The following is a 22,520-nucleotide window of genomic DNA, read 5'->3' as shown; positions in this document are numbered from 1 at the left end:
GTTATTATTGTCCATTGCACAACTGTATCTATCTGTGAAGGATTTCACACCTGTACCAAGCATCCTGTATCCTTATAGCATGTAAGCGCCACAGTTCTCATGTTTTCGTAGAGCCCTGTATCCGCGTCTGTTGTCTTCATTGAAAATCATAATTCTCCTTGATTAGCGCTTAAGACTCGTTAAATTTGTATCGCTTCGCAAGAATTCGTTGTTTGAGTCTACAACATTCCTAAACCATGGCCGAGGACGACTTTGACATCTACGGAGAGGAACAACGGGGTGTTGAAAAAGTGGTACGTTGTCACTGAATTTGAGTGTGTACTGAACGCGAACTGCCTCTTGAAGAACCAAGATAACAAGCTGTTAACATCCTCGCCCGATCCCAAGACGGGTGAAAAACGACAGAGAGAGGATGACTCGCTCGAGGAACACCAGAGTAGACCTCCCACATCGCGGCCCAACATTCAGAATGGAAGCGGCGCGACCGGGGCCGGAGGGAGCGGCATGGGTGACGCGCTGTATCTTAGTGACTTGCAATGGGTGCGCCTGTTCATTCTTACACTGTCTCAAGCATACTGACGTATTGTGCAGTGGACTACCGATGAAGACCTTCGGCAGATTGCATTGAACGTCGGAGTCTCTCTTGATCACAAAGACATCACTTTTTCTGAGCATAAAGTTAATGGGAAAAGTAAAGGGTGTGCTATGTCTTGTCTTTGTTCACGTACTCGAATTCTGAACGCATACAACCACTAGACTCGCTTATGTGGAATGCGGAAACTACGAAAACGCTAATGCTATCAAGAACTGGTTCGACAACAAGTGCGTGCATGTTTTCTTGTCCATACTGGGCGCGTGGAACTGACTGCCAAATCAGCGACTTCCAAAACCGTCGGGCGACCGCTACCATAGGATCGTCGAGTAACGGCAATCCATATCGTACACTGCCAAAAGGTGGGCTGCGCTGTCCTCTTTGGCGCTTCAAATTGACAGGATCGCTGCAGAGCCTCCTCCGCGTGACAACCGCGTTCCGCAACAGCCGCAACAGCAGACTGCGGGAAACGTTGGCGTGGGTGCCGGCCGCGGTGGCAGTGCGAACTTCCGTGGAGGCATGATGAGCGGGGGTGTCATGCGCGGCGGCATGGCGGGCGGGATGATGCGCGGTGGAATGCCTATGAACATGCCGAACATGGGTATGAACATGAATATGGGTATGGGAGGCGGCTACATGGGCGGTGGATTTGGTGGTCGCGGAGGCAACATGATGCCTCGCGGTGGAGGTATGATGCGAGGCATGATGGGCGGTATGGGTACGAGTTTCTAGCTTTCCCTTAGATTATGTATTGCTCGTTGTCGTGCTTACTGTCCTGCTTTGTGCTTTTGTTTTTATTGTATCAGGTATGGGAATGATGAATACCCACCAACGTGGTGGAGGCCCTGGCGCCATCGGCCACATCAATCCAGCGTTCATGCAAGGCAACATTCCGGACGGGCCAAGGAAAAGGGCAAGATTGGACGGATAGCAAGGTGTCGGGTTGTGATGCATTTACCAGGCTTTTTGTTTCTCATACATCAGTGCTGCTTTGACTGCTGCTGCTCTTTACATTATCTACTCGCTGTTTATCCTCGTTGTGCATAGGTACCTTATAGTTAAATCAGTAATACAGTGATTACTTCTCTCACGTATGGTTGCAGAGAATATGTTAAGTTCTAGAGATACCACGTATTGTACTTGAAACCTGATGCATGATGTTCGTAAACTGAGTCACACCACTAATACGGAAATCGGACACGCAGTAGGACAACCGGCATAGCTCTAGTAAGGAGTAGAGTTGCACGTCGCAAATGTTCTTCATTCTAGCAGAACCAAATCAGGTGACCGTGATATGGACCCTCGGATATTTGAAAAGAAATTGCAGATACACATGATGCAACTTCAGTGCTACATAGACGCCAAGCGCGCCACAAGATGAAATACTGCTCCAAATTTATATCCCCTGCCCGACGATACCTGGAGGTCCGAATAAGAACCTAACAGTTCCTTCGTTCTTCCCTAGTGCCTCTGATGCATCGTCGATGCCATTAGGGTCAAGACTGTAACGGTATCGAGGGTGGTGCTCTGACTCCCTCAGGTGTATCTTCAACCGTAGCAGCTGATCAGCATTGTAGGGAAGAGGTTCTACGGCTTGGGCGGTAGAAGATAAGTGTTGATTTCGAGGCGATGGATGGGGTGATGGAGAGGAAGGAGTACGGGGAGACGTGTTAGCAGAAGGACTTTGAGCGGCTTGAATGAGGAGGTCCAGCATTTCATGAGCGATGACTGAGGAGGGCATCAGTTGAGCATGGAAAAGCCACCATGGAGCAGGAACTGACCATCCAAGTCTTCAACGTGTGTTTGGAATCGTCGCTCCCAGTCTCCGTGACGATGAAGTTGGTCTCGCAAGTCGTGCGCACTTGATGAATCTGGTTCCTGACGAGGAGATTCGGGCTGTTCCCATGATAGTAACAGGGATGCGAGATAGATGCTTGAGAGTGCTACTGTGACTGGTGTATACTGGATAGGAACAAGCGTTCTGTGGCTGTAAAATAGAATAGTTGAGACGGCAGAGAAAGCAGGAAGACGAGTGATAGGGCACCTGTCGACAGCCAAGCGCCAAGGCCAACTTTATTATCTGTTTCTTCGCTGTTCTTGGAGTCAATCTACATGCGAATAGATTCAGAAAGCCGATTCCAACCTCCAAGGGCCTTTCCTATCTTGATGACATAGGGAAACGGCATTCTGGATGTGAAGTTGAAGCAAATAGTTTCTAGCATAAGTCGTTCAATTGCGAGCAGCCGTTGTCGGTCATGCTCCACGATCTTGTGCTCGAATCAGAAAAGACGAGGGGATATAAGGTAAGATAAAGCTCACCGCTGGGTCCATTGTGTCCAGGTCTACCTCACCAGCAGGGGTTCTTCGACTTTGCTACCAGTTCGGGGAAACGAAGAGCATACGACACAGCTAGCAGTTCTCGAGGTTTCTTCAACGTGTCGTGCATCTTGGTAGACACATATAATGCGGCCTAAGCAGACGTCCTACAAGAAAGGGATGAGCTGCATGTCATTTGGCATCTCGGTGGAAGATTCTTGCATGATAGTTGAAGTCTTTTCGAGGAAAGAACAGATGGAACCGGTGGTAAAGATTCTGTGCAGTCGCCACTGTTCTTCTGGGACTACAAGCGAATATATAAGTGGCACAAATACCAACAGTTCTTGAGAACATACAAGCCCATTCGTGATCCCAGCGCCTCGAGAAACCCACAAGCTGTTTGTCTGACTTTGTCTTCTTGGGTAACACTGAGCTTGCCTTTCTGTTTTTCTGAAAGGATGTGGATTTCTTCGGAAGTGAAATAAGGACGATAGTATTTGGAACGTGAGGCAGGGAACTGAGAGGGAGATTGGGCACGAGAATGCATGGGGTCCATGTTTGACGCGTCGTGGGTGAAAGGAAGAAGTGCAATTTGTCATCATCACCTGGCTTTCTTTCCCCCAAGGCGCACTTAACGTCAATGTTAGAAACTTAGTAGCTCAGACGTTCAAGCTTTCCGTTCAACAATCTGTCCGGTCTTCTCTGGTGGTTACCAACCTAAGTTAACAATCTCGGTCACATTCTTCTTGGTCTCCGTTTCAGGATCTACTCAACCAAGTATGACCTAACGTCAGTCATGACTCTTCCCTCGGAAGCGTTCTCTTGACTCCTCTTTGGTCAGCACGGCCCCGCGACGGGAGTCAGTATGCCTATATAGTCACCAACATAACTGTCCAATATCTTTGTCGAGGGCCCAACTCTTGTAGTTGAATTCCCATCGCTAACCATGGCTTTTCAAAATCGACAACTTCTCTCTCGTCTGCAACACGACCTCGCAGAGCTCCATGATGCACCGTACCCTGGCGTGGCCTTCTTCACTGATGATGCCAACATGCGCCAACTGTGTCTCATCCTTACTCCTCCGAGCGGTCCCTGGAAGGATCTCTCTCTCCATTTTGATGTAGAACTACCTCCTGACTGGGTGAGTCCACTATTTGACTGTAGCGGCATATTTCTCAACGTCTTTTGTCGCAGCCCACTTCTCCTCCAAAAATCAAGAGCAGTGTTAACGGAATCCAGCACCCGAATCTTTACTCCTCGTTTATTTACTGCGATCTCCTCAGGAAGGATTCGTACAGGGAAAATGGTTACACGGGAGGGTTCGTCGCTTATAACTTTCCCTTCTCTTGTGCTGATTTCGTTATGTCTCATAGCTATTCCCCGGCTTTGACGCTGCGTGGCCTTTTCCTACAATTTTTGACATTCTTCTCCAGTACAAAGGTGAGTCTATGCAATACCATACTCTTTAACATTCATCTGAGCAAGTACCAAAGATTGAACAAGACTACGGGGGTGTTATCGATATTGGTGACTTCATTGTCGCCAAGTACTTCCGGGAGAAGAATGTGGCCCAACGACTTGCCGACTTTGCTTCGCCTGACGATTGCTGCGAAGCGTATAGCTCCTTTCAACCAAACAATCTCGAACCGTCTAGTAAACTGGAACTGGAATGGGCGTCTAACCCGTCCCCGGAGGTCATTGTGAGCGTCTACACCACTGGGGATCAAGTGGTTACACACAAGACGAAAGGCGAAGGATATCCCGACCCCATGCGTATCCACATGATGGAATATCAGAATTCTAAATGGGGCCAGACCCTAAGGGCGATTTCCAGCTGGACCTGCCGGAAGTGCCCATATGGCTCAGCAGCTTTTCCTCACTACCTCCCGCCAGCCCAAAGATCTATGACTAGGACCGTCGATGAATCTTCGCCGTTGCTCGTTCATCTGGCTACATGTGTCCTCGAAAACCTCCCTGACGATATTTTATTCACGCTCGCCACTTTTCTCTCTTCCGAAACAGTCCTTGTCTTTTCAGAGGCTTATCCTCGCTTCCGCGCTATTGTGGAATCAGCGCACGAGCTCCTCCGGCGGGAATTACAGTGTTTCTTCTTGAGGACACCCCTCACCGGTTCCATACTCGGCATCGGTGTTGCTTGGGATCCCCGACAACGTACATTGACATCCGATTTCGACTGGCTAAGCAAGGAGGCGTTCCAGAAATTTGGTGTGAGAAGGAGCATTCAAAAACGAGCGTTCCAGTATTTCCTTCCTCTGGCATTTAGTCGTCCGCACTTCTTGTGGGCTCAGGATAAGATTTGGGATGCATTGCTGGTCGTATACAAGGAGCTTCAGCAAGCAGACTGTACATCACTTCAGCGGACGCAAGGAGTCTCGTTGTCTCGACAATCCGAAACGCTCGATGTCTCACCGTCTGACCTGCTCTGGGTCATCTACAGGATGATGAACAATACTGTTGTGGCACTCATGAAGTCTTGCGATGACGTCCTGACTACTCGCAACGGTGCTTCGTCTAGAGCGACTCTCCTCCATGCATCTGAAAAAGCTGTCTACTCGTACTGCCATCTCTTCCATCTTCTCTTATGCCTTTCCGGTTCGGACCTGAACATCCAGCAGGATGCCACACGAAAAATCTTGGATTTTATTGCTCAGTCAGGCGCTCGTGTCAAGGCCCGCGTTCCTGACCTCGGCGAGTTCATCGTTCTTGTGACATTTGTCCTTGCTTTAGGAAAGGGTGACGTCAAGTGGAGTATTCTCAATGGTCCTTTCCTTGAAGAAGCCATTGTGCGCAATGCGCGGTGGGTTCTCAGGGACCATCCCGAGCTCGAGGTGATGGAACAGGGCAGGAGCGATCATCGTCTGACCACGACGTTCAACCACTCCAAGACTAGTTTGCGACTCATGATGTTCCAGATCACGTATCTGACGATATTTGTCGAGACTTATTCTTCTGATTTGGGACGTTTGGATGACAACTACGGATTTGCAGAGAAGGAAATTCCGGAGAAGATGGTCAAGGCGATCAAGGACATCTATAAGGTCGGAGACTGGCCTACGTTTTTTGAGAAGGTTCAGTATGTGCGAGGCAAGTCGTTTGACCCGGAGAAGCTTTCTCAGTTGTTGAGGGATGCGGTGAGGGTCAGTGCTGAGCGTGGGTATCACATGCCTGCGAATCTAAACTAGCACGCGGAATTCCAGGAACCAAGGGGACGGGAGGAACGAGGGGACGTAGTTACAGGAGATAAACTGTCTTTTTTTGCTGCCGTCACAAGGAAATGGCCTGTTTCTGACAAGTGCTTATGCTGTACGACTAAGACAAAGTTTCAACCGGCATCTTTCGGCAATTAATAGAACACGTTTAGCACAGCCACATATTGATGTTCATTATCGAGCACGCCAAGGAAGAACCAGCCTTCTTCTGTTCCACCTCCTCCGAATACTCAGACAGTCATTGTGACCATGAGGAATACGCCTTCTTGTCGCATTCTAACTGTAGGCCCGACGCTGGATGTGTCGGTGAACCTCGTACAACGTCAGTGAACATCATCATGATCGGATACTACTGAACCGCTGACCTGAGCCTTCTTACAGAGATTCAACGATTGTCTCAACCACCGTCAACTTCTGATGACTCTATTTCATCTCTTATATCGAACGAATCCGAAAAACATTTCCCGTGGACAATTTCGAATAAATATTACACTGCTGAGGTCCATTTCGTGGCTCGGCAGATCAAGGGCCTTGCACCCTATCATTTGCAGGAAATCCCTGCGTTAATATTCGTCTGGGAAAAAGGAGAGGTTGGTATTTAAATTTCGACCTCAGTCGTGGCTTTCTAACCCGATATGTTATTAGACTTACAAGCATCATATCCATCGGCTCTCTAAAGACCTCGGTGGCTCAGAACCGGAAGTTTCTTTGGCTGTACGCGTTCCGGCCTCTGCAGCGCCTTCCGAAGAACACAAGGAAGACGAGGATGAGGCTCTCGAAGACGCTAATGCCGTTGACTGAATTCCTCTCGTCCCATGGCTTTGAGTTCGTTGATGCCTCTGGCGGAGAACACACAGAAAATACAGAGGAGCTTGAAGGCATTTCGGACGGTCTGTGTTCTGTTCCTTGTAGGTGTTATTGTATAGGCTAACTTGGAATACAGGTATCCCCTCTCTACCTCGTGTTCTTGATGCATTGAGCACCATCATGTGGCCTTCTATGCAAGCGTCTCAAAAATCTACGCGTACCGCCTACTAGGAGTCGGCAGGGTAATGATGCGTTCTTCGACTGGGCGCAGTCATCATTTGATACGTCCGACAACTCTCTTGACGAAGACAGCCTGGTCCACTCCCAGCTCTAGCCAGCAAAGTAGTTCATCGATCGAGACTTCACAAGGAGATGGACGAACTTGCGAAATGGCTTCAGGATGGCGAAGAACCCGCGGAAGACGACCCCTGGAAACTTTCAGGCCGCATCACGTCACCTACACAGATCGACGACGAAGTATGGGGGCCTAGAGAAAATTCTACTGCTCAAAAGGGTGCAGTAGATGCGTTTGATGATGATTTCTCTGTGTTTGTGTCTGCTCCTGCGGAAACAGAATCTGTGGAGACTCGGCGGTTGTACACAATTGAAACAAACACCAAGGTGTCGTTCGACACGTCCTTTGACTCGTCTTTCGATTTTGACCGACTCGGTCCATCACCAATGGGTGTGACGTATCATGCATTGGGCAGTGGGTCCGACTTGGGCGACCCCCAAGAGTCAGGGGTTCCACATCCTGATACCCCAGAGAGCGACGATGACAACGAAGACGGCGAAGGCGAAGAAGACTTGCCCTCCCAAGACGAAATCAGGGAGAGCGCTCAACGCATTTTTGGCGCCCAGGGAACGTCAAGCTCTGACGATGGCTTTGAGGGCGATGATTTCGAACTTGCGCCGTTTGATATCGGCCAGGTAATGAGCGCTCTCCAAGGAATGAAAGCTGAGATAGCAGACATAGAGGACGAAAGTGAGAGGCGGAAAGCTGCGGCTAGAATAGCGCTCGGTTTGGTTTATGGGTTGGAGAGAGATGCAAAGATGGAAGAAGATTTTGGTCTTAATCCCGAGGTGAAAGAGTAGTTTGTTCGTTCATTCTGCGTCATCAAAATGTACCGTGTGTATTGTAGTGTGTATCCATGCGGAAGGATTCAATAAATGTAACTACAATAGTGAATATCGATGGAAACGTGCGATATCCTGACACCATGGATATCAGCTCATTTCAAGTAGTACATGGAACTCATAAGTATCTTGCACAAGGGCAAAGAAAATATCTGTGTTTAAAGCCCTTTCGGGCCACAACGTCATTCTTACTGGGAAAATTCAAGAAGTCGAATAGAGAACAACCAACAACTGGGAAACTGATGATTTAGTTGTCCTTCAGGTGTGATTACTGCCATTTACATGAGTGACAGGTAAGGACAGCATATTTCAAGGATGCCTCACCTCTAGACGATATAACAATGTCCCGTATCCCAGTTGGTCATAGCCACCCGAATTAGGTCCGTAGTCACCTCCGCCACCTTCGACGCCGTTCGCAGACGCGTTTAAGACAAAATCACGCATCTGTTCGGTCCAAGAAGCATTCAGGCCTTTCAGAGAGCCGTAATGAGCATATAACAGCTCCCACGAAGGCCTTACTGAGCCTCTACCAGATGCAGAGATGACAGTTTCGTTGTAGTCTGCGTTGACATGCGGAACATATGGGACATCGAAGCCGACATTATACTTGGCTACATATTCGGATCTAAAATAAAATGGCTGAACGACATAACTCAACGAAAAACGAGGTTGCACACCCTGCGAGAATTTGACTGTCGTTATAAGCAAAAAGATCTTCGCCTTGATTATATGCAGCTTGTGCATAAGCGCCCCACAGCGAAAAGTCCAGCGTAGCATGACCCTTAAAATCTCTAGGTGAGCTCATACTACTATTAATTGGCCATACCACCAGTGCAATTAATTACCTGATCTCGCCCAGCCTCCTCGTTCTGCCCTAGACGTTTCCCACTACCTTCCTCTGTATGAATAAACCAGATCGCATTCCCAATACTTCCCGTTCCAACGTCCGCAGTGAATGCATTTACGGCATAGTCGAACATGGTCTGATTATCGGCTAAAATCCCAATGGATATTGCAGACGCCATGTTGCAGATGTCCCTTTTGAAAATTGAAATGCGTGCCAGGGGATTATTCAGAAGTGCCATAGTGAATCAGAGGATAAACATACCAATTGGCTCGATAGTGGTACCACGCTGCTCCATTATGATTCTCCAAGAAATCAAAGTTCACGGGGTAGAATACATTAGACATCATGTTCTGGAAGCGTGTAAAGCTGTCCGCCGACCAGCCAGAATAGTCACGCATCAGCTCGGCTGCATTGGCGAACTCATAGCCATATATTCCGGAAGCCAAAAATCTGTCTGACGATCCGCCGATCCTTGTAAGCGTGCTCGACCATGCATCAAGAATGGCGACTGCTTTGTCGGCATAACTCGTATCGTCGGAGATGCGCCAACGGATGGCCAGCTGATAGGCAGCGGCGATATCGTTGTAAAGCAACGAGTAGTTTTCGGCGCCATCAGCAGAGCCCGCGCCGCGAACGACGACTGTGACGGGTCCGCGCATAGTGTAGGTCGCCTGGGCGTGACTATTGGCCATCAACGCGGTCCATGCGGTGTACCAGGGCTCTGCTTGCGCATTAACTTTGTCTTTAATGCGGACGAAGTCCTCCTCCGTGTGTAAAAGACCAGGGTGGACAAATGCAGAGGATAGCGAGGCAGAGAAGAGAAACAAGAGAAATATGGATTGTAACATGATAGACCGTTTTCAATTCGCTCTGCTGCGAAAATATATAGTCCTGGAAATCTTCATAACGCGGGCCGGCGGACGAGGTTTGGCGTACTCGTGTCACAGACAGCCTTCTGTCCCACAACAATCGATGGATCATTTAAAGTTGGTCGAGACCTGTAATTTCCCAGCTGTGCCCAGCGGTAGAAAACTCCTTGACAACCGATATATATGTGCATCGTGGAAGGTTATCAAAAACCAGAAGGTGTGGCGGACTGAGGCTACGAAAAAATTCTCGAATGGACTAATTTGCTATGAAGACGATTGCTGGGCTGCGTAGTGAGCAATTTCGTGTTATCGACAATCGAGGTCTACCCAAAAGATGACGGCGCTGTTCATTGCGGCCCGGCAATGAACAAGGAATGGCTCCAAGGAAGAATCGTGATTCGTCACTCATCCTTATTGAATGATTCTGCTGCACATGTTGCGGTCAGAAGATGCCGGTTCTTTGCACGACTTTTCAAGCACTTGAGAAAATAGCGGCATACCCTCCCAAAAGCACCAGAATATCGTCCTGAGGCTATTCGGTGTGGATTTTTAAAGACGTCAGGGATGGCAAAGTGAAAATAACTAGCTTCAGGCTGAGGTGCGGCGAACATGGAAGACGACCAGGAACTGTTTCAAAAGGGGAAAATGTCAGAACTTAAGATCCTTTGAGATATGGACCATAGAAAGTCGGTGTGTCATCAAAGTACTCGATAAAATTCTCGGCGTCCATTGTCGCACTCCAGATCAATAGAGGAGAACGTCCAAGCTTGCTGATGGACTGTACCGCCTCTAATCATTCCACTGTCAAGTCCGAGTTGGCATGGCGCAAGACATGCATGTGGGAAAAGATTAAAAAACGCGCTGGGAACCTACGGGCTTAATCCTCCGGTCGCTGTCTCTCGTATATCATGCACTCGTATCAACAATACGTTCGGCGTTTCCCAAGATGCAGTAAAGTGGATGGCATGTAAGCCGAGGTGACCAGTTTCTGGACAGGTGAGAGGCTACGACACGGGTTGCGAAATTTTGAATAGCTTCGAGTCGGGGTTGAAGATGACGGTTTTCAATATGTTGATTTGTCCCCCAGCGGAGGTATTAGATGCCGAAAACAATGCTTCTGGAAGTTTCAAGGTTCGAGAGAGGGTCATTCCGTCCAGCCACCGAGGTCAAGTTAGTACTTACAAGATGTACACGACTCAATGTCAGCTAGTCCAACGGTAGAATCCATAACTTTACACGTTCCTTACCATGTAATACTGAAGCATCCATTTGTTGTTAGAGTTCTCGCAATGAACTGGTCGACCCATGGTACTCTGCAGGAGGACCGTGATAGTTCCAAAGAAGGTCTGTTGTGCCCTGTTTTGAGCTTCTAATTCGTTATTACGTGTAAGAATTCGAACTTGAAGCATTGAACTCAGCAAGTATGTGCGTAGTCCTGTGACAGTACCTTCTATGTGGCAAGCCGACGATCAGCTTGCTTCATATACAGGATAGTAACGAGACTAGTATGTGCGCGATCCCTTGACTTGATATCTCAAGATGCTCTAATTCTGACCACCAATCAACAGAAAGGCCGTGTCCATTGAACCAACCCTGCTCCACTTTGACAGCCGAGAACCGAGGAGATTATCTTTTCCTATTGCAGCCCGCTTGAATGTCTTCGAACGAAAGACAATCAACCCTGGTGGTTTTATCTCAGAAGTTTCGATATTCCAAGGTTTTGAATGGTGCGGCCACTGTTGTTAGAAGAGACCTGTCATTCTCTATCATTATCATCTCGGCGAATACCGGGCATCTCTGTCATGAAACCGTTAACAAACACTATCGATTTTTTTTTTCAGGAGCAACTATGCACGTCCTTCAGAATGGATCGAATATCTACTGGCAGAAGGCTGAGTTTCGGGAAACATCGAGTCAGTCAAGAAGAGAGCGAGTGCGCTCGTTAGCGAAGGACGATCCGCTATGAACTCCCGAAGAATCTTGAACCCCGAAGAGCTGATGAATCTAAATGAATGCCAATACGCCTGGTGTGAGCATTTTGCGGGCGTCGGATGCGCGAGCATGTGCTCTACGCGCTGCCACGCCTATGGGAATAACGATATCTTCCATTCATTCTGGACTTCAACCTAGGGTATCGATAAAGCGTCGGATGAGGTGCCGGCAAATACACAAAATCACCCCACATTTCTTTGCGGACACCAAGTTTATTCAACAGTCCCGATCTTACCGCGTACCATGGCGCCCAGAGTGAAAACCCCTCGGCAACTCTCATTGAACCTTGGGTGGCATAAACAGCATGTTTACAATATGCTCAATGTTCGGCGCGGAAGCACCATGAATGGGCTCGGCGACACGACTCTCAACAAGTCTTTCTCTGAAACTTGGGGGTGAGAGAGCGGTCCCTTTTTTCAGGAAGCTGACTTGACACTTTCCCCATAGTAGCTTGGTATTGCTACAACGTAACCAAATATGACCTCTACGTCGTTGATAACACCGTCGACACTGCCCAAAAGACGATGACAAACTGATCTTACCACAATCGCGGCAATTCTGAACCGTTCATCTCGCTGGATCGAAACGGTGGAGACAACATCACCGGTGCGTCTTATCGTAGCTCGTAGTTGTCGATGTTCTAGAGCTGATAACCTTTTTCACTGATCAGTGTCCATCAACCTAAAGTAGGTATCGCGATTTGGTTACTTGCCAGTTTCGATTTTACCATCAATAGTTTCAACAAGACCTCTACGACCGAACCAAGGAATCGACGCACACCATAGTAAGTGAACGGGAGATCACGTACGTGTCCACTAAATGCTATCTCATACAGAGGAAATTACCTTGTATCTGATATGTGCAGTGTCGGTGCTGGCGAGACGCTTCTGTTCTGAGAACTCAGTTAACCACCAACGACAAATCGGTCTCTAGCCTGGATCCGTACTGACACCACTTTAGGGTCGCCCCTTGCTGAAAAATTTCCTCCAAAAATGCGATCTCAAAGGCGGGGTCATATTGCTAGTCAGTAAGAATGTTATACGTCCCGTTAATCCAACTGGCATGCTTTGAGTTCGTAGCCAAGACGATAGGTTAGTAGCCGCCGCCGCTTGTTAAATCCCACGTCAACCTAATACATTTCGTTGGATACAACGCCCACCACTATCGGATACGCTTTCTCTGAGCGTTCATCCATTCCTTTCCTTCTCCTTGCCGAGAAAAATTAAAATACACAGCAAATATTCTGATTCCAAAAAGCCTCATGAGTGCTACGGACTTTAGAGCCTTAGAGCCTCTGCATTGTTTCACGTCGGTCAACTTTGCCCTAAGCGACGTTGTCGGAACTTTCTATTTATTGATACTCTCCAAAAATTCATTCAAGGACTGCGTTTTAGAATTTTACGAATTCATCTTCCTTATCAAAGTCATAGCGGATGAGAGCCTAGGTGCAGATCCCGGAGGCGCATGGATGAGAGATAACGATGATACCGACTTCTAGGCAATGACACTTACGCACTGTAATGGCGAAATAAGGGCAAAGGCGGGCGCACTCTGGACCGTACGTGTCAGATCCCTCTCCCAAAAATTCCTTGAGTCGGGTGCTTATCTTTTCCAGGCTTAAAGGTGCCTCGAGAAACGGAGGGAAATAGTTAACGCCTTAAGAACCGCACTCCATTCTTTTCTGAGGTCGGTATATGAATTATATAAATAGAACGCATAGCAGCTGAGGCCGCCTCGTAGTTCGGGACTTCCGTAGCAGTGAAAACAGAGTAATTGCATTATAGCATTATCGTAACACAGCAGCTCGGACGCTCGCCCACAGCAAGTAGTCAAACTCGCAGTCTAAGCGGGGCACTGAGTAGGCCTGTCGGAAATGCGGTAATACCCATTCCATGGTAGCCAGTAAATTGAAGTATCCATATGTCCACTCGATCCACGATCGATATTCTGGTCTGTTACAGCGTCATAGCAACGGTTCTAAACAATGTTTAGTGCTGATATTATACGCAGCCCGAAGACATCGGTGGAATAGATAGGTTCGGACTCTAGGGATGACACCAACTCTGTGTTCGCAGCATATAGCTCCTCCCTAGCTTCCATGCGAGCGGTGTCAACACGGCAGCAGGATGGGATCGAGGCTAGTCTCAGAGTTATAGCGGCAATGCTGAGAATGGAGTGACGTTAGGACTTGTCAATGTCACGTTGAGCTTGTTGAAATATGGCTCAAACCTGCCTTGGTGTTATGAAGGCTCGGAAGCAACCACCTTGAAAATGACGCGTCAATGGCTCAAATTTGCGGAGATTAGCTCGCTATTAACCTAACTGAATGATCACGGCTGGATGCTCGAGGCTTGACGAGGTAGTAAAAGGGACTTGTGAGCAGCTTTATAGGGAATGGGTGAATCACCTCGCCACGAACGCGGAGGGGATGGAAGGATGAGATGGAAGTAGCGCATGGACCACCAGTAACCTTGGCAGCGATACTATTTGGAATACTTCGAGGAGCACATTGAACATGGACTACTCCACACCAAGACAGGCGAGGAAAATTAAACCATATTGACGTCAAGTATGGGAAAGCCCGCTCGGTCTTGTTCTGGTCCGATGGATGTGAAGCAAGTGCTGCTCTCGGGACCGGTACCAAGTCATCCGACCATACCCAGGCGAAGACACAGTAGATTTCTCTTGGGAAACTTCACTGAGAGAAACGGAGAGATATGCATGTTTCACTAGAGCCGCCCGAAATCTTGGACAAGTTCCAAGCACTTGGCCTTTCCAAGACGACAGCTTCGTAGAACTCATCCAGTACGGGAAAAGAGCGGAGTAAGCGGATATCCTTTCTGCGGCGCAATGCGATAACTGCCAAGTAGAAGCCGATAGGTCACAGAAACATCATCTGACTAGCCGTTCACGACGCTTCTTGGTATAAGTTCTGCAAAGACCTAAGTATAAAGACGGCTAGATAGGTCAATCTGTTCTGTGGAGAATGGAATCAGATGTGGCGAGTCAAGATAGACGGACACAAGGGGAACGGTGAGATTTCTGCCTAGGAGTCGAAACTGATAGTCAATCTTGTTAGCTGACAACCCATTCCTACCTTTTCAGTGCAGTCGCGGTGTACTGTGGACGTCGGAGAGTGTACGGACAAGAATGCGTTTCAATGTCATCGAGTCGGAACTTGTGCAGAACCGGGAAAAGATGAAGTGTGACAATATAGATCACTCTTCGAAGTCTGATCTGTGGCCGTGAAGCGGATTTTCGACTCATCTCAGCAGCTGAACATGCCCTTGGATGCCCTCATCGATGAGCTAACTACACTTCTCCAGGAGGTATAGCATCGCCACTCCTTGTACTTTTACCTGGGCGTCCTTGTATGGCAACGATATACGATACAAGAAGCCCGAGTCGTACGTTAACTTATACTGAATGCGTTTCTGGTAATCATCATTCCAGTCACGGTGATTGGCAATCCAAAAGGGCACTCGAAGTACATAGAAGTATCAATTCCCGGACCGTAGTACGAAACCATTAAAATCAAGGGCAGTTCACTGCGAAGGCGAAAGAGCTGCGATGACCGGCGCAGGACGTTGGGAATAAAAAAACGGTGAACTTGGGAAGTCAACAGGTACAAACATGAATCTATGACGCACCAAGTATGCAGGAGCAGTACTTACTCACTTACCGCCTCGTGCTCTTAACTCTGATGGTAATCGCTTAAAAGACTCGGACCCTAGCCTAGTAGCCAGTAGTCCCAGTATCGCGGAATTTAGACAGCTGCGCTATTATGCCGATTTCACTTATCGAACGCAAATCACCAACAAATCACTCATCAGAGGCGTCGGCCCTGAACGCAGATGCTATCATCGGCACGACAGTGACACCGCTTGGAGACTACGCAATCCACGGCGTATGAGCTCCAATGTCGTGACCGCAGACAAGCATGAGAACATAGATACGAGAATGATTGATCAGCTCACCTCCATTCGGGTAGCAGAGGGGAAGGAGGGGAAGACCGTATACTTAAGGCTAACTCGTTTACAGAAGGAAACTGATGTGATATTCCGAGAGCCAGGCGACCCTGGCCAACCGAAGATGTCAGAAGAGAATTTCAATTCCGAAGCTTCGAGGTTTCGAGAATCAACAGTTGTGGTACGTTATGTACGCAAACCTGTGATCAGCTTCGGGGCCTCGATTGGGGGACCTACAAATTATCAAGTATGTTTCAGCCTAGAAATACGAGCAAATATAACCTTGTCTTACGGATTCTCTTCACTGTGGTGGGTCTGTTGCCGGCTGATTCTAGAGCCCCCCGCCTTTTGGTCTCGATGCAGATGCACTTAAAAGGTGAGTGACGCGTCAGAGGTATTGCAGCGGGCGCCGAGGGGAGTGGGTATTACGATAGGCCCGTATCAGCAACCAATCGGGGCCGCGCACGAGCTTATGGTAGGTAGACCTTGGTCGCTTCATCTGTTGGGCCGTAGTTCTGAATATAGACCAAGGTATAGGGAGTAATTATATTACTGACGCGGGTAGAACGTGTAGAGAACGTGTAGAAAAAAACTTCTGATACTCAACAACTATTAATGTCACCTTGGAAAAATCCAGGGGTTTTTTGATCCTTCAAGTTGACCCGAGACGAAGCATGTACAAGTTTAATAACCTCTAGAAATCTCCTGCGTGCCGTTGATGGAAAAGACAGATTTGGGGTCGCGACTGCGGTAGAAGACTCGGATTTTTCGGTTTTCGGAATAGGGAAGAGGGTATAGAAGCATACGAAAACGAGATATGACGGAGAAAAAAATGGCGGAGGTATCGCTAAACGATAGAACATGATAGAACGAGATAGACATTTTGAAATGAGTGACTTGAACGCGCGAGGCAGAGCTCCAGAGGGTAACATCTGGACCGGCACCTTTAGGGCAGCAGGCACTGTGATCGGTGCCTCGGACCCCACATTCTCTCTCTTGCATTGATGGCCCCTATTGAGACCTGAGGCGTAGCAGCTGGCGGCACATGAGCAGCGGCACAGAGGCACAGAGTGGACCAGCGTCAGAACATTGGAGGCATATAAATGAAGATCATGAGCAGCACGGAGCCCTTTTCGGCCGGAAAATGGAGGGGAAAAGTAAATGATGCTGAGTACTCGAGAACATAATAGGCAATAATGCAGCATCTGTGCAAAAATGTCAAATTACCGGCTTTCCTTTTACGCTCAACACTGGGCTCATCTGTCCCAACATGTAGCTGATCCTCAGTCCCAATCCTTCGTTTCATTCCTCCATCTAGATGCTCGCTCATTTCCTTCGTCGCCGTCGTCCTACACAGTGAGCAGGCACCTCTCCTCATCGTCATCATGTCTATCGACCCCCTTCCACCACCCCCTTCTCATCGTCCCCTTCTGACGAGATCTCAGTCTGACAATCCTCTCGCGGACGGCCCGCCTCCCAATCGTCTGCCTTCTATGCTCTCGAAAAAGCGACATTCTACTCATATTGTCGCGGATGAGACGCTCACACCTTCACCGTCACCTTCACCGTCTTCCATTCTAAGGCCGTCGCGGCCCACGCGTGTCGGTGCTCCACCTGTAGCGCTTTCGCGGTCGCGGTCGGCCAAGGTCAAGATCTCGAGCCGACCGCGAACAGCGACGGGTTCGATGGAGGACGTGACACCTTGGGAATTGTACCCTGCGCCAGGGGACGAGCTCGGCTCTAGGTGTGTAGTAATTGCTGAGTCTTCGTCACAGAACTTGTCTCGTGCTAGCACATCGGTAAGCGCTTGGCCCTCTATTTTCATCAAACTTCGCGTCATTTTCCTATTACCACATCGCGACTTGTATTCTTTTGTCTCCATCATGCGCACCTTTCACTTACCCTATCTCCATCTAGATGCGTCCCTCAAGCTCCGGAGGCCGTCCTTCCGGTCGAACCTTTGCTGACCACCTCCGGAGAAGAAAGTCTACAGGAAGTAAGACTCCTGCAAAGAATCCAGTAGGCAGCAACTTCGCGCCATTCAGGCTTCAGTCGTCAGCTTCAGCAGGCCCACTAGGTGTCGAGTCTTTCCCCAAGACTTCGCATTCAGTCGCTCCATCAAATTCTCATCGTAATCATCCCCACAATGTCTCAAAACCGCCTTCAAGTTCAGGTGCTTATAAACCGTCCCAGAACCCAACACTAACTCCGCCAGTTCCGCCAGTACCCACGGCATGGTCTGGTGTCGTTCATGCGGGCCCCTTCGTAGCGCCTCCTTCTGCTTCTCAGTCCCGTTCCTCACCCGATCAGCAAGGGGGAAAAGGAAAAGGCAAAGCTGCCAAGTTCTCTACTGCTGACCGCACCGTTCTTGAAGAGCTTAAACGAAGCCTCAATGCGCGAGCTGCGCAGTTTGTCGTGAAGAATGGGTCTTGCGGGTCTGGGAAATCTGCCTCGGCCACCGGCAGCGGTATCTCCTGGGGCGCATCCGGCCTTGGTGCCGTAGGCGTATTCAATGGTAAAAAGCATCATCCATTCGGAAAGGACGAGATTCCGTATCCGCGTTGCTATGAAAAGGACGTGTTGGATCTGTAAGCTCTTCCGCTCTACTGTCGTTTTTACCCTCTTGGTGGTGGTTCCTCCGCCATGGGAGGAATTTATAGCGGCCTATCGTTGCATGTTTACTGATGGAGGTGGCATTCTATATCTGTAGGGATATCTGGGACACCCATTTCTGTCGACAGATCTGTGAGAGCCTTACTTGGCATGTCTTTGAGAAACCACCCACCAAGGTTCTGGACATAGGATGTGGTACGTTCTCGAGCTTCCGTTTCATTTGGCAAATGATCTCAGTATCAAAAGGTACCGGTGCTTGGATACTCGAATGCGCCCGAACATGGAGGGATTGCCATTTCGTGGGTATGTTGGATGCTGTTTTGGCTGTGGTCTTTATGATGTAGTAACGTGATTGCAGGGCTGGATTGTGTGCCTTTGCATCCCGATCTTCTTCGAGTTGGTTCCAGTGACCTCGCGCACCGTATCACATGGACCCAGAGTAACTTGTAAGTGACGTTTGTCCTTCAACCTAAACCCACTCCGACGTCCTTTTGTGTACACAGCCTCGACTATCTTCCGTTTCCCAATGAAGAGTTTGATTTTGTGTACGTTGATCTGTCACGATACGATGGTGGCGTGAGCGCTCACTGAATCTTAGTCATATCAAACGAATCGCATTGGGAGTTCCTGAAGACAAAGTTAGTCCATCCGTCATGTGCTATTGGCTACGTGACTGAATACGCAACTTGCCAGTGGGATCATCTATTCGAAGAGATTGTCCGTGTGATGAAACCAGGAGCTGCCTTTGAGGTAAAGGATTCCAGCAAATAGAACAAGGACATATCCTTATGGTTTATCCCGCAGATGATCGAAGAAGATTTGTTTTTCCCTGGTTGTATCCTAGACGGAGACGAAGATCGTGATAGTGATTTCGGCTCAGAAACTCGTTCATTTGATGAGCCACACCGGCGTTTTTCTGGACAAGGCCTTCGTTCCACCCCCAGAAATGGCTCGTGGTTGTGATCACGACATGGGAGATGATACAGACTCGACGCATCAAAGTTGTAACTCATCGGCCAGTGGACGGAAGTCGGAAGAAGTTGGATCTCCACTATCGACGAACTCAAGTCCCAGTTTGCTACCTACAGGTTCCACATCGGGCGCATCAAATTACAGTGCTCCTGTTACGCCTCCTAGCATGACGCTTCCGCTTCCGCTACTTCCTATGTCGAATACGGCCATTATCGAAGATGATGAGGACGAAATGGCACTCTATACTATTAGAGATCGTAGTGAACCTCGAAAGTCGCTAACGCCCCCTTCGCCTCCGGCTTCTCTCGAACAGTAAACTGGCTCCTGATACAGTCAAACCGCTTCCCCCTCTGCCACAACACCAGCCGAGGAGGTTAACAGCGCCAAGTACATTCAATGCTACTGCGAGTCAACATCGGAGAAATTCTGATGAGAGGTTGGTGACTCGTTCCCCAACGATATTTGGTGCTAGTCGTTCCAAACGCCCGTCAACGTCTACCGGTATTGAAGGTCGAAGAAGTCCTGGGAAAGCTGCCGTATCACCTTTCTTGACGAGGTCGTTACCCAAAGAACCTCCGAACCCGAGAGATCATTCCTTGCTTGAGACAATATACAAGGAGATGCAAGCGTCGCGATTCATCAACACGTCTCCACTTTCACTACTGCCCAATGCCCTCGGGCTACATTTCAAGGGTGATGTGACACATTGCTTCATCATGGTCTTTGTTTGCTGACGTTGGAACAGATGTGCGATCCCAGCCCCCGATCCGGTTTGCTTTCCCGCCCTTACGGCCTAAGCAGACACCGCAGGAGGAAGATTCGGATTCAGATCCGGATGAAGAGGCCAGAAATGCTATCAATCCGTATCCTGCACAGCGACTTCAATCAGTTTCTCAAACTAGTACAGAGTCTAGCCAAGAAGATCGGTGGGTATCCGCGCAGAGTCTTTTACTCAAGACGTCGGCGTACGTGTCTCTGGATGAATCCCGACTCGCTGGTTTCTCCCCTCGAACTTCTTCCGCAGTCACCAAGTCACCTCCCTCAAGGACCATTCCCCTATCAGACGATACTGCTCCGGTGAATCCTGCAAGATTACTGCAAGGGAAGGGTCTACCCAACTCTAATCTGAACATCGACGTACAAGCTCTTAATCTGAATCTTGCTCTCCGCGCGGCCGAGATCCTCGGTTGTTCCGAGGAGATGTGGGAGTGTGTATTGCAGTATCAGCGGGAGGCGCGGCGTACGAGAAAAGATGGAGCTTCGAGGAATGTATTGAAAATGAGGTCCAAGTCTGTAGATGCGGCAAGGCATCGGCAGAATAAACGCTCTAGCGTCGGCGGCTGGTCAGAACCGGAGGACCCAATAACGCTACTCGAGGACCTGACGAGGGAGGAGTTCGAAGGTTTGCTGATACGGTTTGATCTGTGAGTCGCGATTACCATTCGCTACGGATTTGTACTTATAATATTTCATCTACTAGTGATATGCAAGACCACATGGCATTGGGATCCCAGATGGAGGAGAGATTCTCGTGGTCGGTTTCTCCTTCGCCTCCTTCTGTAGAGCGTAAAGCTTTTGACGCTGCCTGGGAGAGATGGTGTAAATGGGACGAGGAACAGCGAAACCGACCCCCTCCACGCGGATCGAGACCCACAAGTCTCATACTCACCAACCCTATTGATGTTTCCCGAATGAATCATAACGAGTGCAAGCTCCCCGCTCGCGACCAAACCTTACTTTCTCGTGGATTTCCTGCGCGCCTACCTGAAACAAGAGGGACTCCTTCGCAGCGTTCTTCGACGCCGCGTACCGATACAACGGCTCCAACCAAAAGACTCAGCCGCATCCTTGGCGTCTTCGTCGCTTGGAAAGCCGAAGAAAGCGGGCCGGAGTCATGATACCACCCCCGCCGCATCAACCCTAACTTAAAAATCTTACGAACTGGACATATGACGAATTATAGAGGTGTATGGATTTAGGATCTACTCCCATTTATCCTGGTATTTATCTGTTCTGCATAAGCATTCTAACGTTATTTCTCTCATCATGACCTTGTATGCATTTGTTGTATTGTTCGCATTTCCACCATACCTGTTCTAACAGCAGTCTGTCCACCAATACGCGTATATCTATTGTAGCATGTAGATAGAGTTACTTATTGTTAACATTTACGTGTATTCAATGAATGCATTCGTGTTGTTGGGTTCCAAGTTTGACATCCTGATTACTAGGTCCAATCTTTTGTGAGTTCAGGACAACACAACCAACGACTCGACTCGCACATCAATGCATCAATCTTCGCGTCTACTCCCAGTACATAAGACTATGGTGGTCGTCGCATCATGACCGATAGGCAAACCCAGCGGTGCCAAAGTTCTGTCCAGCAGTTCTAGTGCCGCGTAATCGTCTGAGTCACCATCCAATAACTGACCGATAGCAATGCCCACTATTCCAGAGACATCCTCACTCCGAAGGAGCACACGGTCGAGCTTGTATGTAACGCGGCTTGAATGAGTCTTTGATTATAGACCACAGATAATATCTTACAAACAACCCCCCAGATCCTCGATAAACAGAAATGGCGGTAGCTCGGGAGGCCCCACCATGTTAGCCAACACGCTCAGATTCCCTAATCGTGGCCCAATGCTGCGGCTGTATTTAGCTCTCAAACTGATGAAGGTGGTTACGGCACAGCGCGTATTATCCAATCCGCGCAAGACAATGTTATCAATTCCTTGCGGGGATATCCAAGATGGCTTGTCGGATATTCTGACTTGACCGCACTGCATGTGTGCTGGGGTGATGGGTCTCCATGGCCCCATGGGGTCTGATGCGCAATCTTTCTCGGATGGTGCTGGAGAAGGCATGTTCGGAATACATTCTCCTCAGGTAACGGAATTGAGATTCAGTGGCTTGGTAAGGTATAGAGGCAAGGGCAACGTCAGAATCAATATCCTTGGGGGGCGTAACATACCGCTCGCAGTTTCACACCATCGTCGTGAACAGCTTCGATCACACTGCGAGCACACACGTCGTCTGTGCCCGCGTAGTATAAATCAATTTCGAATGCGGAAGAATCCTGGCGGACTTGAGACTTGAAGACCGTACGTATCCCTCAGCATGACGGTTCCATTGATAAGAGTTGACGGGGTGACTGCGCCGCCTGTCGCGACAGTT

The 22,520-nt window shown here is 48.8% G+C and overlaps 8 protein-coding genes across 8 annotated transcripts; 6 read left to right on the top strand and 2 right to left on the bottom strand.

The window, feature by feature from the left end:
- The first annotated feature begins 86 nt into the window (after positions 1 to 86).
- Positions 87 to 1,788, top strand: EV420DRAFT_1043602 (uncharacterized protein). The gene is made up of 7 exons (XM_060465504.1): positions 87 to 293; positions 346 to 540; positions 592 to 698; positions 757 to 822; positions 878 to 954; positions 1,005 to 1,310; positions 1,399 to 1,788. The coding sequence occupies exons 1-7, from the start codon at positions 237 to 239 to the stop codon at positions 1,521 to 1,523; spliced, it is 933 nt and encodes a 310-aa protein (XP_060335572.1). The 5' UTR covers positions 87 to 236; the 3' UTR covers positions 1,524 to 1,788.
- Positions 1,768 to 3,464, bottom strand: EV420DRAFT_1725163 (uncharacterized protein; the record flags this gene model as incomplete). The annotated part of the gene is made up of 4 exons (XM_060479817.1): positions 1,768 to 2,320; positions 2,374 to 2,579; positions 3,080 to 3,212; positions 3,248 to 3,464. The coding sequence occupies 4 exons, from the start codon at positions 3,462 to 3,464 to the stop codon at positions 1,989 to 1,991; spliced, it is 888 nt and encodes a 295-aa protein (XP_060335571.1). The 3' UTR covers positions 1,768 to 1,988.
- A 261-nt stretch (positions 3,465 to 3,725) lies between these two features.
- EV420DRAFT_1043553 (uncharacterized protein) lies at positions 3,726 to 6,298 on the top strand. The gene is made up of 4 exons (XM_060465501.1): positions 3,726 to 4,049; positions 4,103 to 4,227; positions 4,282 to 4,348; positions 4,402 to 6,298. Exons 1-4 carry the CDS (start codon positions 3,855 to 3,857, stop codon positions 6,109 to 6,111), a joined length of 2,097 nt encoding a protein of 698 aa, XP_060335570.1. The 5' UTR covers positions 3,726 to 3,854; the 3' UTR covers positions 6,112 to 6,298.
- Position 6,299: 1 nt separating this feature from the next.
- EV420DRAFT_1043554 (uncharacterized protein) lies at positions 6,300 to 7,155 on the top strand. Its single transcript, XM_060465502.1, has 4 exons — positions 6,300 to 6,460; positions 6,520 to 6,728; positions 6,784 to 7,028; positions 7,082 to 7,155. The coding sequence occupies exons 1-3, from the start codon at positions 6,388 to 6,390 to the stop codon at positions 6,937 to 6,939; spliced, it is 438 nt and encodes a 145-aa protein (XP_060335569.1). The 5' UTR covers positions 6,300 to 6,387; the 3' UTR covers positions 6,940 to 7,028; positions 7,082 to 7,155.
- Positions 7,008 to 8,041, top strand: EV420DRAFT_1516440 (uncharacterized protein; the record flags this gene model as incomplete). The annotated part of the gene is made up of 3 exons (XM_060471942.1): positions 7,008 to 7,145; positions 7,177 to 7,230; positions 7,254 to 8,041. Exons 1-3 carry the CDS (start codon positions 7,126 to 7,128, stop codon positions 8,038 to 8,040), a joined length of 861 nt encoding a protein of 286 aa, XP_060335568.1. The 5' UTR covers positions 7,008 to 7,125.
- Positions 8,042 to 8,195: 154 nt separating this feature from the next.
- EV420DRAFT_1043572 (GPI anchored protein) lies at positions 8,196 to 10,146 on the bottom strand. Its single transcript, XM_060465503.1, has 5 exons — positions 9,191 to 10,146; positions 8,928 to 9,120; positions 8,760 to 8,863; positions 8,407 to 8,707; positions 8,196 to 8,353 (listed from the first exon to the last, which is right to left on the bottom strand). The coding sequence occupies exons 1-5, from the start codon at positions 9,775 to 9,777 to the stop codon at positions 8,351 to 8,353; spliced, it is 1,188 nt and encodes a 395-aa protein (XP_060335567.1). The 5' UTR covers positions 9,778 to 10,146; the 3' UTR covers positions 8,196 to 8,350.
- Positions 10,147 to 14,776: 4,630 nt separating this feature from the next.
- EV420DRAFT_1475914 (uncharacterized protein) lies at positions 14,777 to 16,556 on the top strand (the record flags this gene model as incomplete). Its single annotated transcript, XM_060469300.1, has 6 exons — positions 14,777 to 14,823; positions 14,901 to 14,993; positions 15,117 to 15,197; positions 15,525 to 15,939; positions 16,094 to 16,134; positions 16,457 to 16,556. The coding sequence occupies 6 exons, from the start codon at positions 14,777 to 14,779 to the stop codon at positions 16,554 to 16,556; spliced, it is 777 nt and encodes a 258-aa protein (XP_060335566.1).
- A 587-nt stretch (positions 16,557 to 17,143) lies between these two features.
- EV420DRAFT_1638002 (uncharacterized protein) lies at positions 17,144 to 21,241 on the top strand (the record flags this gene model as incomplete). Its single annotated transcript, XM_060476782.1, has 13 exons — positions 17,144 to 17,557; positions 17,676 to 18,346; positions 18,469 to 18,566; positions 18,618 to 18,674; positions 18,730 to 18,817; positions 18,875 to 18,916; positions 18,970 to 19,009; positions 19,065 to 19,121; positions 19,176 to 19,330; positions 19,392 to 19,655; positions 19,714 to 20,036; positions 20,089 to 20,767; positions 20,824 to 21,241. The coding sequence occupies 13 exons, from the start codon at positions 17,144 to 17,146 to the stop codon at positions 21,239 to 21,241; spliced, it is 3,306 nt and encodes a 1,101-aa protein (XP_060335565.1).
- Positions 21,242 to 22,520: the final 1,279 nt, after the last annotated feature.

Source organism: Desarmillaria tabescens (assembly GCF_030435595.1).
Source record: "Desarmillaria tabescens strain CCBAS 213 chromosome Unknown EV420scaffold_6, whole genome shotgun sequence".
In the NCBI taxonomy this organism is placed as follows: domain Eukaryota; kingdom Fungi; phylum Basidiomycota; class Agaricomycetes; order Agaricales; family Physalacriaceae; genus Desarmillaria; species Desarmillaria tabescens.
This window is presented reverse-complemented; position numbering and strand designations above follow the sequence as displayed.

Coding starts and splice junctions, on each gene's coding strand:
- EV420DRAFT_1043602 (XM_060465504.1), top strand. CDS start 237: ATGGCCGAGGACGACTTTGACATCTACGGAGAGGAACAACGGGGTGTT. Junction 823..877: donor AAGAACTGGTTCGACAACAA/GTGCGTGCATGT, acceptor CTGCCAAATCAG/CGACTTCCAAAACCGTCGGG. Junction 955..1,004: donor ATATCGTACACTGCCAAAAG/GTGGGCTGCGCT, acceptor GGATCGCTGCAG/AGCCTCCTCCGCGTGACAAC.
- EV420DRAFT_1043553 (XM_060465501.1), top strand. CDS start 3,855: ATGGCTTTTCAAAATCGACAACTTCTCTCTCGTCTGCAACACGACCTC. Junction 4,050..4,102: donor TAGAACTACCTCCTGACTGG/GTGAGTCCACTA, acceptor CTTTTGTCGCAG/CCCACTTCTCCTCCAAAAAT. Junction 4,228..4,281: donor GAAAATGGTTACACGGGAGG/GTTCGTCGCTTA, acceptor TATGTCTCATAG/CTATTCCCCGGCTTTGACGC.
- EV420DRAFT_1043554 (XM_060465502.1), top strand. CDS start 6,388: ATGAGGAATACGCCTTCTTGTCGCATTCTAACTGTAGGCCCGACGCTG. Junction 6,461..6,519: donor GTCGGTGAACCTCGTACAAC/GTCAGTGAACAT, acceptor GCCTTCTTACAG/AGATTCAACGATTGTCTCAA. Junction 6,729..6,783: donor TCGTCTGGGAAAAAGGAGAG/GTTGGTATTTAA, acceptor ATATGTTATTAG/ACTTACAAGCATCATATCCA.
- EV420DRAFT_1043572 (XM_060465503.1), bottom strand. CDS start 9,777: ATGTTACAATCCATATTTCTCTTGTTTCTCTTCTCTGCCTCGCTATCC. Junction 8,864..8,927: donor AGGAGGCTGGGCGAGATCAG/GTAATTAATTGC, acceptor AGAGATTTTAAG/GGTCATGCTACGCTGGACTT. Junction 8,708..8,759: donor GACAGTCAAATTCTCGCAGG/GTGTGCAACCTC, acceptor ATTTTATTTTAG/ATCCGAATATGTAGCCAAGT.